Here is a 15,864-nt window from a genome sequence, read left to right on the forward strand (position 1 = left end):
ATAGTTCAAGGAAATAATCGTTTGCAGACCTAGAAAGGATTTTATAACCAGGATCAGATGTGCATCACCTGGCCCACCTGCTGTGAGAAGCTGCCCATCAGGCCACATTCCTGGACTGCCCATCAGCACAAACCATCCCAAATCAGCTTTCCAGCAAGAAGAGCTTTGTGCCAGAGGAATCCTGGCCTCTCCTGGAGCTTGCTTTCCAAATGAAGTCACATTCCTTGCCTCAATACCTCCTGGAGTGAGCAGCAACCTTAATTCTGGTAACAGTGTAAGACACATCTGAGCTTGATCAGCATTATTATCTATTCAAAGTCAGGGTCTCCCTATATAGCCAAGGCTGACCTCGAACTCACGATCCTCCTGCCTGCCTTCTGTCACCATTCCTAGCTTAATATTAAGTCCCTAGTGATTTGATGCCTACAGACCCTTTTAAGGCGCAGAAGGCGAAAAATGAGAAGCAGAAGTGTGTGTTCAAGTGGGCCCGCTAAGCATCAGTACCCACGTATAAGTCTGTGTTCACCGCCCTGGTGTGTCTTGTCGCTCTTCAGACAAGCCCTGCAGTAGCCTTTCCGGATTCCGTGTCGAATCTGCCGCTGCCTAGCGGGCGGCGAGGTCCGGGTGCGGAAAGTGCGGCTGTGCGCGCACCGCGGCGTTTACGCGGCGATTTCATCATGCTTGGGGCCGGGCCACGCGCACCGCTTCCACCGCCCTGTCCGGCCCTCCCCGGCTCGCCGGCTCATGCCCTCTCCGCGCCCGGCTCTGCTTAAAGCTGCCCGCGCAGTGCTGCTGCCACTGTCGCTGTCGCCGTCGCCCCGGCTTCTCGTCCGGCCTCTGCTAGCTCCTTGTCGTCTCTTCAGCGCACCTGCCCGCGCCCCGACCTCCTTCCCCGCAGTCGCCGCCGCTTCCCGGAGCAGCATGGACGGCGCCGGAGCGGAGGAGGTGCTGGCTCCTCTCAGGCTAGCCGTGCGCCAGCAGGTACCCACGAGTGCCGGTCATCTCCCCTCCGCGGGCCACTCTCGCATCTGGATGGGCGTCCTGCGTCCCCACCCGCGTCCTGGGGATGGGGATGGGGTCGGGGTCTGTGACCTTCGGTCACCCTGTGTCCTCGTTGAAGCTCCCTGACCTCGGCTCGCCGGCCTCGGCTGCGCGCTTTGTGCGCGCCGGGGGCCAGGTTCGCAGTTCCTTCCCACGCCCGTGGCACGTCTTACGGCCACAGCCACACTCGCTTGAGGGTGGACGTTAGGCTTTGCGTTAGGGTTCCCTTCCATTTCCTGGTCCCTGCTTTGAGTGTTCATCGAGGCGCAGGACCGGCTTTGAGAAAATAGTTAACCGTTGGTGTGGGGAGGTGGCGAACTTTCTAAAGGTGATGGGACTGCGTCATCCTTCGCTCCTGTCATCCTTTCTAGCTCCGGAAAAGGTCAGCTGGAAGGATCAGGGCTTTCAGACCGCAAACCTGGGAAGTGCTCGGTGAAGCCAGCCATCCTCACCGTGGAACGTGCTGAAATTTGATTTTGCGGAAGGGAGTGGGGAGGTTTTGTAGGCTGGAGGACTTGTGATTTTAATATAGGTCTCCTTTGAGATCAGAATTGAGAGGGCCAGGGGATTGTTATTTCAGACTATACATCTAGTTGGAGCAGCGGTCTCCAGTAGGACCCCGGGGATTCATGACCTACTAGTAGTAAACACCAAACGGGTTTCTCCTGCGCTGGCGTCTGATGCAATCATTTGCCTTTGCTAAGGAAGGTGGAATCCTCTCTCGGAAATAAATCATTCATTGGAGCGTAGCTGCCCCAAGTTCAGGAAATTCTGCCACTTGGCCGTCTCTTACTTCCCTCTCGTTTGAGTCATACTGATTTATAATAGTCTTTCATTTTGAAATTTTACTGAAGGCTTAATTTTTCTTTCTTTTTTCTTTTTTTTTGTCAGCATACTCTATGCTTATTCTCTGTCTCTTTCCGTCCACCAGCTAGTCCCCAAATGAAACAAGGTGTGGTTCCTTTGTCTTTACTGTAACTCTGAATTTTTTTTAAATGCCCTTCCTTGGGAAGGGAAGAGTACATCTCATTTGGAAAAAGACACAACCCAAACCCCTCCCTCTGCCACGTTAGCCTGGAACTGCAGTGCAAATCATCCATCCAGTAAGGCTGGATGTAGTTAGCTGACCCAACAGCCTTCTGGTGCTACTATTTTTTTGTATATAGATTTATGTATTTTGGGTATTGTATATGTTGGCTTGATTGTTAATTTTTTGTATGTTAAGATTTTTTCTGAGTATGTGAGTTAATTTGTATTACTTAGTTTGGGTTCTTTCTCAGTTTTCCAGCCACACATATGTCAGTTAATTAGTCTCCTGGAACTTTGAATTGTACTAAGTCCAACGTCAGCTGGAAAGAATGTAAAGGTCATGGAGTTAAACTCCAGTTTTTGCATATGGGAAAATGAGACACATTTTGCATATTTCCATTGTGAAGTTTGTGCATTGAAGACCTACCCCTAGTGGGATTTTTAAGGTGTTTAATGACTTTCTGGTTAGTGGCTATGTTTCGTATAAATCTGCTAATCTGGAAAATGAATGAAGCAGTCTGATAATATTTGTGCCCCCAAATAAAATTTAAGCCTTTGTAAATTTTAGAATTTTGGAAAACTTGTATCTGTTCACTTTGAACTTGGCAGCCTTACAGTACTTAAACACTTTTTGCCCCCCAATGTGGTCTGTAATCCTAAAACAGTAGCATCTCAAGTTCAAGGCCAGCCTCTTCTACATAGCAGGGTCCTGTCTCAATATTCCCCCGCCAAGTGGTTTAGCTAGTGACTTTAGGCAAATGATTTACCCTTTCAGTTGCTAAATTTCACCTATAATACGTAAGTAGAGTTTTAGGGTTTTTTTTTTTTTTTTTTTTTTTTTGCAGTACTGGGGTTTGAACCCAGGGCCTATACCTTGAGCCACTCAGCCAGCCCTGTTATATGAAGGGTTTGTTTAAGAATAGGGTCTCTTGAATTATTTGCCTGGTCTGGCTTCAAACTATGATTCTCCTAATTTCTGCCTCCTGAGTTTCTAGGATTTCTAGGATTACAGGCACTTGTGCCCAACACAAGTGAAGTTTAAAACATGAAAAAATGAGCATCTCGGGTATAGTTAAGTACTTGGTTAAATGTTAGATATTATTCTAAACTGATTGTCACTTACTAGTGTGCTGGTTCTCCCAAACCATTGTTGGCATGGAGCTCACCTTTTTTGTTAATAATCGTCAGTTCGGTAACATGCTGAACCCATATATGAGAGAATAGAAGTCTTTTGAATTTTCTGAGATACTTGAAAAACCTCTTTAAGTGATTGGGGACTTTAAATAGTGATTTAATGTCTAAGTCAGTATTAATAGATGGATGGATAATATGTGTTTCAGCATTTTATCTTTTCTTTCACTCCAATTGGGACACCATAAAGTTGGGATCTTAGTAGTAGCGAGCAGACTTAGCATGAGAGGCTTTATAGCTTTCTGTGCTTTGATTTTGTGTACCAAGAGTGCCTGTTAAAGCTCTTGCTTAATCTACAAAGGGCAAATGAAAAGCTTATGAAGTTTTTGTCAGTAGTTATAAAATATTTGGAAATCTGAGATGAGCTCATTAACCCTAATAAGAACCAACCATCTAGCCACTTGTGTAAAGCCAAATATCTTGTAAATGTGAGGAAATGTTTCCTTGTTGTTTTTCTTGGCCAAGTGAATATGTACCATCAATACATATGAAGGATCCATGAGTTACATCTCTTGGAACGATTTTCTCCTCTAATACCCAGTCTCCTTTGTAATCACAGACTCTCAGTCTTAATATACATCTTTAGGGTAAGAAACTATCCGGGAGCTGAGCTTCTGGTTGGTTTTTTAAGAGTAATTTACAGATTTTGATGATATTTCACATCAGTTTCATGTAGTGTACACACAAACACACACACCAAAATATAGTTGCTTGGTGAAGAAAAAGAAGAAAAGTAATTAGCAATTGGAATTCTTAAGTACTTTCATTCCATGTCTAGGTCACTTCTAATTTTTTTGTTTATGGGTTGAGATCATTATAAATCATGTTTTTAATCCATTATTCAGAATAAACATGACCAGTTCTGTTCTCTGCGCCTTTAGAAATGGTGAACTCACACCACTTCCATGTGATAGCTAGCCTCTACTTGAATATGTGCACCTGAACCTTAAAAGACAAAAAGCAATTAATTTGGGGGGGGTCTGGGATCTGGTAGTGGGGGTTCAAACACTCTTGCTTTTTTGCTTTTAGTTTGCTTTTTAGATAGGGTCTCATGCTTTTGCCTAGCCTAGCTTTGGACCATGATTTTTCTACCTCCACCTCATGAGTAGCTGGGACCACAGGCATCTACCACCAATCCAACCCTCAGGACAGTGAATTTAAATTCTTACTTTTTTACTTGTGACCTTGCTTGTCAGTGTCTTGTGAGTTCTAGGAGTAAATAGATGAAGTGTGTGGGAGTGCCCATACATGGTGAAACATTCGAGAGGATTTACTTCTTTCCAATATTCAAAGGGCTGGGGTCACGGCTCACATGGTAGAGCACCTGCCTAGCAAGCACAGGCACTGAGTTTAAACACCAGTATGGCAAAAACCAAAACACAAAAGCAGGAACTCTTGCCATCTTTTCAGAACAAAGGCACACAGGCCTCTTGTCCCCATCAAAAAGCAAGTTAGTGAACCCTTATGAGATAGATATTTGAGAGGGAGAGCAAGGGAAAGACTCACTGCATAAGTGAAGAATAAGCCAATAGATAATACTGAATACTAAGTGTTTGGCACTGTGCTAGGTTTAAGTTGTGATGTCAGTCAACAGATATTGATGAATCAGAATTGATGCATCAGTATTCCCGTCCTGAAACAGGTAAATAAGCCATTGCCTCCATAGAGTGATTTCAGGTACTGAAGATAAATGAAGTTAGAAGGTGACTGAATATTGCCTTAGCTGGAAATATCAGAATAATGGAATGGAATAAAAACTGTGGATATAATAACAGATCAGACTTACTTGAATATACTAAGAATAAGAAGGAATGACTCATAGCGCTCAACTGTATCAGACTCAGTGTCCCCATTTTATAGCAAATATTTTAGAATTCCTACTACTGTTCTTAATGAAATTTATACAAAAGATCCACCAAAATTTCATGAAATTAAAAGCATGTGTATATGTTAAGATTCCACCTCACTCCTGTTAGAATGGCTACCATCAAGAACACAAACAACAATAAATGTTGGCGAGGATGTGGGGAAAAAGGAACCCTCATCCACTGACAGTGGGAACAGAAATTAGTATAACCACTACGGAAAACAGTATGGAGCCTCCTCAAAAACTAAGATCCAGCAATACTATTCCTAGGGATCTACCCAAAGGAATGCAAGTCAGGTTACAATAAAGATACCTGCATACTGTGTTTACTGCGGCATTATTTGCAATAGCTAAGCTATGGAAACAGCCAAGATGCCCTACTGAGGACTGGATTAAGAAAATGTGATATTTATGTACAATGGAATTTTATTCAGCCACAAAATAGAATGAAATTTTGTCATTTGCAGGTAAACAGATGGAACTGGAGAACATGATCTTAAAAGAAGTTAGCCAGGTTCAGAAAGCCAAAGACCACGTTTTCTCTCATATGTGGAATATAGACCCAATACAAATAAATACAGGCAGTCTTATGAAAAACAGGTCACACTAAGGGGGGAGGCCACTACGAGAGAGAGAGAGAGAGAGAGAGAGAGAGAGAGAGAGAGAGAGAAAGTAGGAAGTTAAGGTGAATATGGTTGATGTACTTCCTGTACAAGAATGAATATAGAATTTTTAAACCTGTTGAAATCACCATAAGAATGGGATTAAGGTAGAAAGGAGAAAAGTAGAAATGAACCAATCAGGTTATAATACATATATACATGGAAATGTCACAAGGAAGCTCTCTGTATAGCTATCTTAAACAAACAAAAATGTCATTTTTTTTTCTTTTACAAAATCAGAGAATAGGAAGGCAGAACAGGTCTTGTCTGGGGGTTTGGTACCACTGGGAGGGGGAGAATGTGGATAAAGAGTGTAGGAGGGTGAATATGGTACAAATATTCTATACACATGCATGTAAATGGAAAAATGAGACCTGTTGAAACTATTCCAGGAATGGGGGGAGAGGGGATAAAGGAGAATGATGGAGGGGGTGAATTCAACTATGATAAATTTGATATATTGTAAGAACTTTTGTAAATGCCACAGTGTACCTCCAGCACACACAAAAAAAAAAAAACCAAGCATGTGTATAGGTAATGCCTTAAATGTAGTACAGAGAAATAAAGTAATTTTAATATGTTTATAATGAAGTAATATATGTTTCATTGTATAAATTCTGGCTCTGACTGCATTAGGATTTGTGATGAAGTAAGCAGATGCTTAAACCACTACTTAGATTTGCTGTCAGTACACTTGCTATAAATGTGCAGTGATAAAGGTATACTGTGTTGGTTGCTTAGATGTCAGTAGTACTGCCATTGTTGATTTCTTTTGTGTTTTCACATAATGAACATTTTTCTCAAAGAATGACTACCTTTTTGTAAAATTCTGAACAATGCAAGGTATAATATTCCTTTAAATCACATTTCTAGCGTTCCTAGATGATTCAGTGTGTGTCAAAACTGTAGTTAAATGCTTCTGATTGTATGTAAGCAGTTAGGTTTTAGGTTCAGAGAATTATAATAGTCTTTTTCATTTCTTGACCAGGACATTCTAAAGAACATGAGTTATGGAAGAGAGAGACTATCATTGAATGACTGGAGTAAGTGGGGACTTGGAAAATGACCACAGTGTGGGAAAGGGTACTGACAAGCCCTTCAAAGGAGCTGGGGTTTAGGAGGGAGGAAGATTAGCTTGAAAGTATGGAGGGAAATGCGAACATCTGTCCCATCTTGAGACAGTGAGGAGTGTGGAAGAGGGAAAACCAGTCTCCATCTGAGACAGCTATAAGGGAAAAGGGCCTGAAGGCTGGAAATGCTTCATAAAGGATGTAGAGATTGTCACTGAGTACAGGAAATGCTTTGGGGTAGGAGGGTAAACATTGAAGGCACAGGTAGAAAGTCACCAAATTAGGGATGCTTTGTGTTTCTAAAATAAGATTTACAGGATGAGAGAAATAACATGAATTAATATAATTTAGGGCCACATTTAATGTTAGTGTAGTTGTCTTTGGATGGGAGAATAACTGGTAATCTGTTGTAGTAATCTAGTCTATAAGGGATTGATTAGAAAATTTGAAGTGAAATTGACTGGATGTTAGAGCTAAAGAAGCCCAGGTTGATGTTGCTTGGAAAATGGTAGGTCTTGTGGCCAAGAGCAGATGGAGAATGTAAGGGAGAGGTTTGAGTAGAGAAAGGTTCAGTTTTAAACAAACTGGATTTGAAGTATCTGTGGCCACATCCATGTTAAGGGGCTTTATAGCATTATGACAGCTATTATTTTTGTATGTATACTATGTGTTAGGTGTTATTAAAATTACTTTATAAAGTCTTTTGTTTCCTTTTTACAACATTCCAGTGAGGTAATTATTATCATGCTGATTTTATACTTGAGAAAGCTCAAAGAGCTTTTCAGTTTGCTCAGGGTTTCACAATTAGCTGATCAGGTATCAGAACCTGCTCAGGTCTTTAACCCTTCTTAATTAAGCACTGTGTTTTACTATAGTTTGTCTAGGTGTGGATTTGCGTTTTCTTGGACTTCTGATCTGAGAATTCTTGTCTGAGCAGTTATAGGAAATTTCATAGTCATTTTTAAGTTGCCTCTTAAAATTTTTCTTAGCCGGGTGCCAGTGGCTCACACCTATAATCCTTGCTACTTGGGAAGCAGAGATCAGGAGGATCGCTGTTTGAAGCCAGCCTGTGCAAATAATTCATGAGACTGTCTCGAAAGTACCTAACACACAGAAAAAGGGCTGGTGGAGTGGCTCAAGTGATAAGAGTACCTGCCTACCCCTGAGTTCAAACCCTAGTACCACCAAAAGAAAATGTTTTTTCTTTATTCTTTTGCATTCTGATTGGACAAATGTTATACTCTTTTTCTTTATGGCTCTTTACCTCTCCTGTAATTAATTAATTAATTAATTATTTACCACTTAAGCCATTCTGCCAGCCTCTCCTGTATTTTTAACTCTTGACTTTTTGGGTAATTTCTTTTCTTTTGTTTTTTTGGTGAGAATGGAGTATGAACTCAGGGCTGCATGCTTATAAAGCAGGCATCCACTGCTTGACTGGTGGACCTCCAGTCCATTTTTGCTTTAGTTATTTTGGAGATGGGGGCTCACTATTTGCCCAGGCTTACCTCATTCCACTATCCTATCACAACCTCCCAAGTAGCTAGGATTACAGGTGTGAGCCACCAGCACCTGGCTGTTCTGGTTAATTTCTTTAGGTCTGTCTCCTAGGTCACTGATTCTCTTTTGAACTATGATTGATCTACTATTTAACATATCTCATTAGTTTTTAGTTTCAGTGGTTTATTTCCATATGATCTATGTGGCTCTTTTTCAAACTGCCCTCCCCCTGAATTCACCATGTAAGCATAGTTATTTGTTGACTTGTCTATATATTCTTTTGGATTATAAATGCTGAGGGCAGGGCCCTTCAGTTACTAATAAGAACCATTTGCATAATGTGTGAATTGCATTATTAACTCAAATCCTGTTTTAAAGGCACACTTAAAAATACATTCTTTATTTTTCTTGACTTCTGAAACCAATCCTGAATATAAGTTCTGTTTGTTGGCTAGGGAGATCTTGTGCGAAAGCTGAAAGAAGATAAAGCACCCCAAGTGGATGTAGACAGAGCAGTAGCTGAGCTCAAAGCCCGAAAGAGGGTTCTGGAAGCAAAGGTGAGTGTTGGGATGCTGAAATAGGCACATTAGTAGTTGTAGAATTGTTCATCTTTATTTAAACTCTTTGGAAGGGAGGGGCCTGAAAAGTTCCTGAAGAAGTATCATTTGTTTTTATCCAGAATGACTTTTTCTTCCTCCTGTACTTGGCAGACTCCTCGGCCTTTCAAAGTACAACTCAAAATGTCACCTTTTCTATAAAGCCTTACTGACCTCTTGATTCTGTCTACCTCAATTCCCCCACTTCCCCCATCCTGAATTTCCTGGAAGATACTGTGCTTTTCTTTTTTTTTTTAACTTAGGGCCTACACCTTGAGCCACTCCACCAACCTTGTTTTGTGGTGGATTTTTTTGAGATAGGATCTCATGAACTATTTGCTTGGGCTGGCTTTGAACCGTGATCCTCCTAATCTTTGCCTCCTGAGTAATTAGGATTACAGGGAGGATTACAAGTATGAGTCACCGGTGCCAGCCGACATTGTGCTCTTCTGTAAGAGTTCATCAGGGCCTGGAAGTAATGATTTTGTTGTTTTTAATTCATCTGAAAGCTACTCCTAGACCTTTTCAAATAGTAAACCTCCAGTTTGAAGTTTGGGTTTTTTCCCTTTTTTATTGTTTGTTTATTTTTGAGACAGGATCTTGCTACGTAGCCCAGCCCTACAACCCTGGTTCTCCTGACTTAGTGTCCCAAGCATGGGGATTACACAGTGAGCACCAGTTTGAAGTTGTAAAGTGACCATTTTACTAAAATTTAGGTATTGCTTATATTGCATGTCTGTATCTGCATCTAAGTAAGCTTAGACTGGCTTTTTTTGTTGTTTTGAGGGTCTTAATTGTGTAGCCCACACTGACTCAGACTTGCAGTCCTCTTGCCTCAGCCTCCTGAGTGATGGCTTTGCAGGCATGTTCCACCAAGTCCAGCTACTAGCTTAGTCTTCTAATGTTGGAAATGATCTTTTTTTCTTCCATACTGAGGTTTGAACCCAGGCCTTCATACTTACTATACAGGTACTCTACCTCTTGAGCCACACCTCCAGCCCAGAAATAGTTTTCTGGGTTTTTTTTCTTTTTTGGTGGGACTGGTTTTCGGTTGAACTCAGGGCTTCAAGTGTACAAAGCAGGCACTCTACCACTTGAGCCTCACCTCCAGTCTATTACTCAGCTTTCAAAACCCGTAATAAAATACCTGAGAGCAATCCATTTAAAGGAGGAGAGGGTTATTTGGCTCGCAGTTTGAGAAGTTTTGGCTATAGTCACTTGCTCTGTGTGCTTTTAGGCCTGTAGTGTGGCAGAACATCATGGTGGAAGTGCATGGGGACTCTGTTGCCTCATGGTGGCTAGAAAGCAGAGAGAGACAGAGGGAGAGGAGGGCCAAAGTCCCAATAGCCCCTTTAAGGGCGTGGGCCCCAAGACCTAATTTCTTTCCACTAAATTGTACCTCCTGAAGTTTCTCTGTCTCCTAATAGTGCCATTAGCTGGGGAGCTTTCCCGGGACGTTATGATGCAAATCTTTACAATACCTTTCCTCTTATTCACAGCAGAGGGGGAAACACAAACTAATGCCTCCACTTTTTTAACTTCTCAGAATCTTGTCTGGCAAATTTTATGTTAAATTCTGCTGAGGAATAAACTAAATTAAAATGTTGGCATTTAGTTCTCCAATCACATACTTTAAATTCTCTTACAGGAGCTTGCATTACAGCCCAAAGATGACATTGTAGACAGATCAAAAATGGAAGATACCTTGAAGAGGAGGTTTTTCTATGATCAAGCTTTTGCTATTTATGGAGGTAGGGAATTAATGAAGAATGATTGTGTGGTTAGTCACTTTAGTGTTATTCTTAGATCAAGAACATGGTTTACCCATTGCTATTTAATTGTACCAGCCACACAGAGCAGAGAAATTGTATATAGACCTGCTCTGTCTGTGGAGTTCCCCCATCCTATTGTTTCTTTTCCTTTTTTTTTTTCTTTAGTACTAGGGATTGAACCCAGAGCCTCAGGATTGATAAGCAAGCCCCAGCCCTGTTGTTTGTATTTTGTTTTTGAGATAGGGTCTTGTTAACTTTTTCCCAAGCTGGCCTCAAGCTCGTAATCCTGCCTTAGCCTCCTGAGTGCTCCACACCTGGCTTTCTCCTTTTTTTTTGGTGGTGGTACTGGGGTTTGAACTTAGGGCCTGGTGTTTGATAGGCAGGCACTCTATCACTTGAGCCACGCCTCTAGCCCTCACCCTGTTTATTCTTGAATACCTTTTCCCACTAAGATGTAGGGAATTGTTGGAGGCCCAGGTATTAAGTATTTGATTTGTCTGAGAATTTATACAATTATGCATTCTTATTAACATCCTGTGGAGCCTTGGGAGCAGTAGAAGGCCATTGTAGTACTGGCCAGCTGTGTTGTGCCCTCCCTCCAAGGGTGGTGTCAAAACACAGGCCTTAAATTATTCTAAATGAACATTTGTCAGGAGAAAATATTCTTCATAAGTAGGTTGATAAATCATGTCTTGCTGAATGCTGTAAGAATATACACACAAATATAGTTTATTTATTGAGTAAATGTATGTAGAGCGCTGTATTTCATAGTCAACGGAGATCATTACAACAATATTAGGCTGTTAGTACTTTACCTCTGAAACTTCATTTGGGTTTGGCTGAGCAGATCTCTATATGTTTAACTGCTTGAGGTTTAAATTGTGGCTCAAATACTCAAGAATCAATTAGAGAATGGGGTGCTAAAACTTTAGATCATTGTTCTCAGCTACTGTGGCAAGTTACTTTCCATGGCATAACACCGTAGTCTGCTTTTTCATTCTCTTCCCTGTATCTGGGGCAACTTTCATTGTTTGTAATTTTGGATTGATCCCACTTGAAATTACAAATATGAAAGTAGCAAATGGGGTAATTTTTTAAGTAAAGCTTTTGGTTGTTGAAGGATTTGAATTGTTGACTTTAAAAACCTGTGGCGAGTACGTGAAGTCCTGTAGCCATCAGCTCCTCATATGTCTCCTTGCTCTCTGTTCAGAGTAACAGCACAGTGCACACTTTTCTCTTGCATTTTACAGGGGTTAGTGGTTTGTACGACTTTGGACCAGTTGGATGTGCTCTCAAGAACAATATTATTCAGACCTGGAGACAGCACTTTATCCAGGAGGAGCAGATCTTGGAGATTGACTGCACCATGCTCACTCCTGAGCCCGTTTTAAAGTAAGACCCTACTTTGACGGGGAAGTCCTTTAACATGAAAATTTAAGTAACATTATGATCACAAAAACTACCTGTGTTCATTTAGAAGAAGATAGCCATGCTCATAGACAGCCATGTTAAAATTGTTTATCCTTTCACTTTTTTTCATATGTTCTTGTATATGTGGATATTCACAATACATTGCTTTTTTTCATGTGATGTAGGTGACCATTTAGTGTTGTCATTACAAATCTGTCTAAAACTTGTTTGTGTGTTTGGTACTGGGGCTCGAACTCAGGGCCCGTACCTTGAGCCACTCCATTAGCCCTTTTTTTGTGAAGGTTTTTTCAAGCTAGGGTCTTGCAAACTTGTCCAGGCTGGCTTCAAACCATGATCCTCCTGATCTTTGCCTCCTGAGTAGCTACGATTACAGATGTGAGCCACTAGGCCCGGCTGAAGCATTTTTAATGACTGCATGCTATTCCATTTTTATAAATGTGTCATAATTTAGTTAGTGCCATATCATAGCCATTTAATGTGTTTCTGAATTTTAACTGTACCAGACATCCTGAAAGGTAGATTTTTGTGTATGTCATCGATTATTTCCTTAGTATAAGTTTTTAGAAGTTCTGAGAAAAGGTGTCTATGCATTTTCAATCAAATTCTTTACTATTTGTATTGAACTTTCAATGCAGAAATGTAAGATTATTTCTACCAATATTGTTGAAAGTAGGGTAGGATTAATAAACATGAACTAGGAATATTTGCCACTTTGTATCTCTGATAAAGTAGTAATTTTTATTTTAGCATTCTCACGATTCTCTTAATAATTTCAACCAATTTAGATAAGAGGAATTCCTGACTTGTTCCACTAATAGGAACTGTGTTGAAATAATACTAGTTCAGTATAAGTTCAGGGTTTGCATTTTTATAAGTTCTTGGCTCATCAAATTCCTAATGGTTTTGGCCTTTGTTTAGATCACTAATAATAATGGAGTAGGCATGGATTAATTAATCTTGAAATGTAGACAGGGTTTCTGACAAACTGTAAAAATGTATAACCTAGTGAATGTCATTTTCCTATGGGAAGGAAGTGCTTGGGAAATGATGAAAAAAGAATAGATTTGAAGACTTTTCTCTTGCATACATTACTATCTGTCATGGATACATGGTTATAGATTGGGACATTTCCATCTTTGAGATACACAGATATAAATTGTGGACAAATGTATTATAGGAGGATTGTCTTATGAGGTAATATCTATGTATTAATTTGCACAAGAATGACAAATTGTCTTGTTATTTGTTAACTTAGGACCTCTGGCCATGTAGACAAATTTGCTGACTTCATGGTGAAAGATGTGAAAAACGGAGAATGTTTTCGTGCTGACCATCTATTGAAAGGTATGGTTCTTCGTCTTGTTTAGGAGAGTTGATCAAAACAAAGGACTCAGGTTAAGCTTTTTTCTCAAAAATTCTCCATTAAGTTCTTATATCGGGGCATAACATACAAAGAGTAAAGCGCACAGATTCTAAGTGTTCTGGGCTGAGGATGTAGCTCAGTGATAGAGCATTTGCCTAGTATGGGTGAGGCCCTGGATTTGATCCTCAGTACCAGATATAGACACACAAGGATTTTAAATATGTCGGTCAAGTTCCTTATTTTAAAAAGTTACATACAAGTTAATTATGTATAGATAGTTTTTTAATTAGCAAATGAACCTTGATGGTATTGTGTCTCTATAAAATCAATTGTGGATTCACTGCCTTATATTTGTCTTTAATTGTCCATCACTGGAAGTGAAAAGTGCATGGTCCTTTTCCTCACTGATTGAAATTGACATGTGTAAACACTTTCTTCTTGTAGCTCACTTACAGAAATTGATGTCTGATAAGAAGTGTTCTGCTGAGAAGAAGTCAGAGATGGAAAGTGTCTTGGCCCAGGTGAGAACTTAAAGACAATATCAAAGTATTTGTACATGGGTAGGGCTGTGTTGCTTTCTGTATGTGATAATTGTTCAGTTCTTCATTGTGCTGACCCTGGCCACAACTGTAAAGAAGCAGAGTTTACCTCTATCCCTCATAGCATCTGTTTACTTTTTAATTTTCTTCTCTCTTTTGTGACTAAACCTTTGTTTCAGCCAAAACTGACAAGTCAGTATAAATAGGCATTACATTTATTGCTCTTTTTGGAAAGCAGTTTTCTAGATTTAATAGCAGACACCAAAGGAATGACTGACAGTGAGTATTGTTCTGTGCTGGTGTGGATATTTGGGTCTGATGGATACAGCCATTAGTCTGGTTGGACTGTTCCTGACTTTGTGCTATTATTCGTAGAACCTCATGAGCAGACTCCTGCTTTTCTTTTCTGGCCTTGTTTTCCCACTTTACCTAAAGTTTTATAATTTGTATTTAATTTGATAAGTTTAGGAATGGCAAAAATTCATAAAGATTATTGATTCTGACCCTTACCAAGTATCAGAATACCTTCTATACAAGAAGTAGCCCTTAATCTTCTCTTTGGATCACAAACCACTTTAAAAATACAATGAAGGAGCCAATAATGTAGCTTGCCTGGTAGGCCCTGGGTTCACTCTCTAACATGGCAAAAAAAAAAGAATATCATGGGAACTGACTGGGCATGGTGGTTCACTCCTATAATCCTAGGTGCTTGGGATACAGATCAGGAGGATTAAGGTTCAAAGCCAGCACAGGCAAAAAGTTAGCAAGACCCCATCTTAACTAATAAAAAGCTGGGTATGGTGGTGCATGTCTGTCATCCCAACTACAACATGGGAGTTATAAATAGGATTTTGGTCCAGGCTGGCCTCAAGTATAAACTTGAAACTATTCAGAAAATAATGAAAGTAAAAAGTGCAGAGGTGTGGCTGAAGTGGTAAAGTGCCTGTCTGGCAGCACAAGCTCCTGAGTTCAAACCTCAGCATTCCCCACCCCCCCCACCGCCCCACGCAAAAAAAAAAATCATGGAGACTGCTGCATGACATCTTCTTAGGAAGATGCATCTCTGTGTGTGTGTGTGTGTGTGTGTGTGTGTGTGTGTGTTACTCATTTCTCACCTCATCTGTCAGATGTTCCATTTGAATAAAGCACATTTCTCCAACACCCTGTTTAGTTCCGAAGTCCACTGAAGCCCATCTCTTAAATGTTATTTACTTTGTTGGGAGCATGACAGACACTCACATAGTACTGTTTTAATAGCTGTTTTCTTTGCATTTATATATCTGAAGCTGAATATAGAACATCATAACATTCTGCTTTTTTTCACAGAAATTACTGGACACCTTTCCACACTTGCCCTACTTTTTTTTTTTTTTTAAGCATGCTAAATTTTCTCTGTGATACCTAGTTTTCCAACATTAGATAAGAATTCTCTTCATTTAAATTGAAAACTTGCTTCATCTGGCTATTGAATTATCTGCTGATTTATTTTAATTTTTGCAAAGTGTATTTTATCCCATGCTTGGAGCTCATTGCTCATTGCTTTATTATTTTTTATAACAATAACAATATTGATTAATGTTGATTTTTAAAATAATTTTTTTATTTCAGTGCTTTTGTAGCACACATTGATTTTATTTCCTTCCTTTTCCAAAGGCTTTACCTTTATTAGAAAGAAGTGAAAGATGTCTCTAATTACCCCTAAATTCTTGTTTTCTGTTCAGAATTTCAGACTCACAGAGGTTTTGTGTCTGTATGTCTTTGAGTGTCTTAGATCTTAACAATTTCATTTATTCCTAAGCAAAT

At 40.1% G+C, this 15,864-nt stretch overlaps 1 protein-coding gene across 3 annotated transcripts in view; it reads left to right on the forward strand.

Annotated features, from left to right (window-relative positions):
* The first annotated feature begins 668 nt into the window (after positions 1–668).
* The window catches only part of Gars1 (glycyl-tRNA synthetase 1), a 41,666-nt gene continuing 26,470 nt past the window's right edge, over positions 669–15,864 (forward strand). Inside the window, exons 1-7 of one of the 3 annotated variants that reach the window (XM_074065238.1) lie at positions 865–981; positions 6,779–6,833; positions 8,816–8,917; positions 10,605–10,707; positions 11,979–12,120; positions 13,415–13,503; positions 13,967–14,043. In XM_074065238.1, coding sequence (XP_073921339.1) covers positions 6,825–6,833; positions 8,816–8,917; positions 10,605–10,707; positions 11,979–12,120; positions 13,415–13,503; positions 13,967–14,043 — 522 coding nt within the window. In that variant the 5' untranslated portion in view covers positions 865–981; positions 6,779–6,824. Of the gene's footprint in view, positions 982–6,778; positions 6,834–8,815; positions 8,918–10,604; positions 10,708–11,978; positions 12,121–13,414; positions 13,504–13,966; positions 14,044–15,864 lie in introns of all 3 variants that reach the window. The other 2 variants (XM_074065239.1, XM_074065237.1) reach the window with 2 other exon arrangements.

Source organism: Castor canadensis, chromosome 2 (assembly GCF_047511655.1).
Source record: "Castor canadensis chromosome 2, mCasCan1.hap1v2, whole genome shotgun sequence".
Classification (NCBI taxonomy): domain Eukaryota; kingdom Metazoa; phylum Chordata; class Mammalia; order Rodentia; family Castoridae; genus Castor; species Castor canadensis.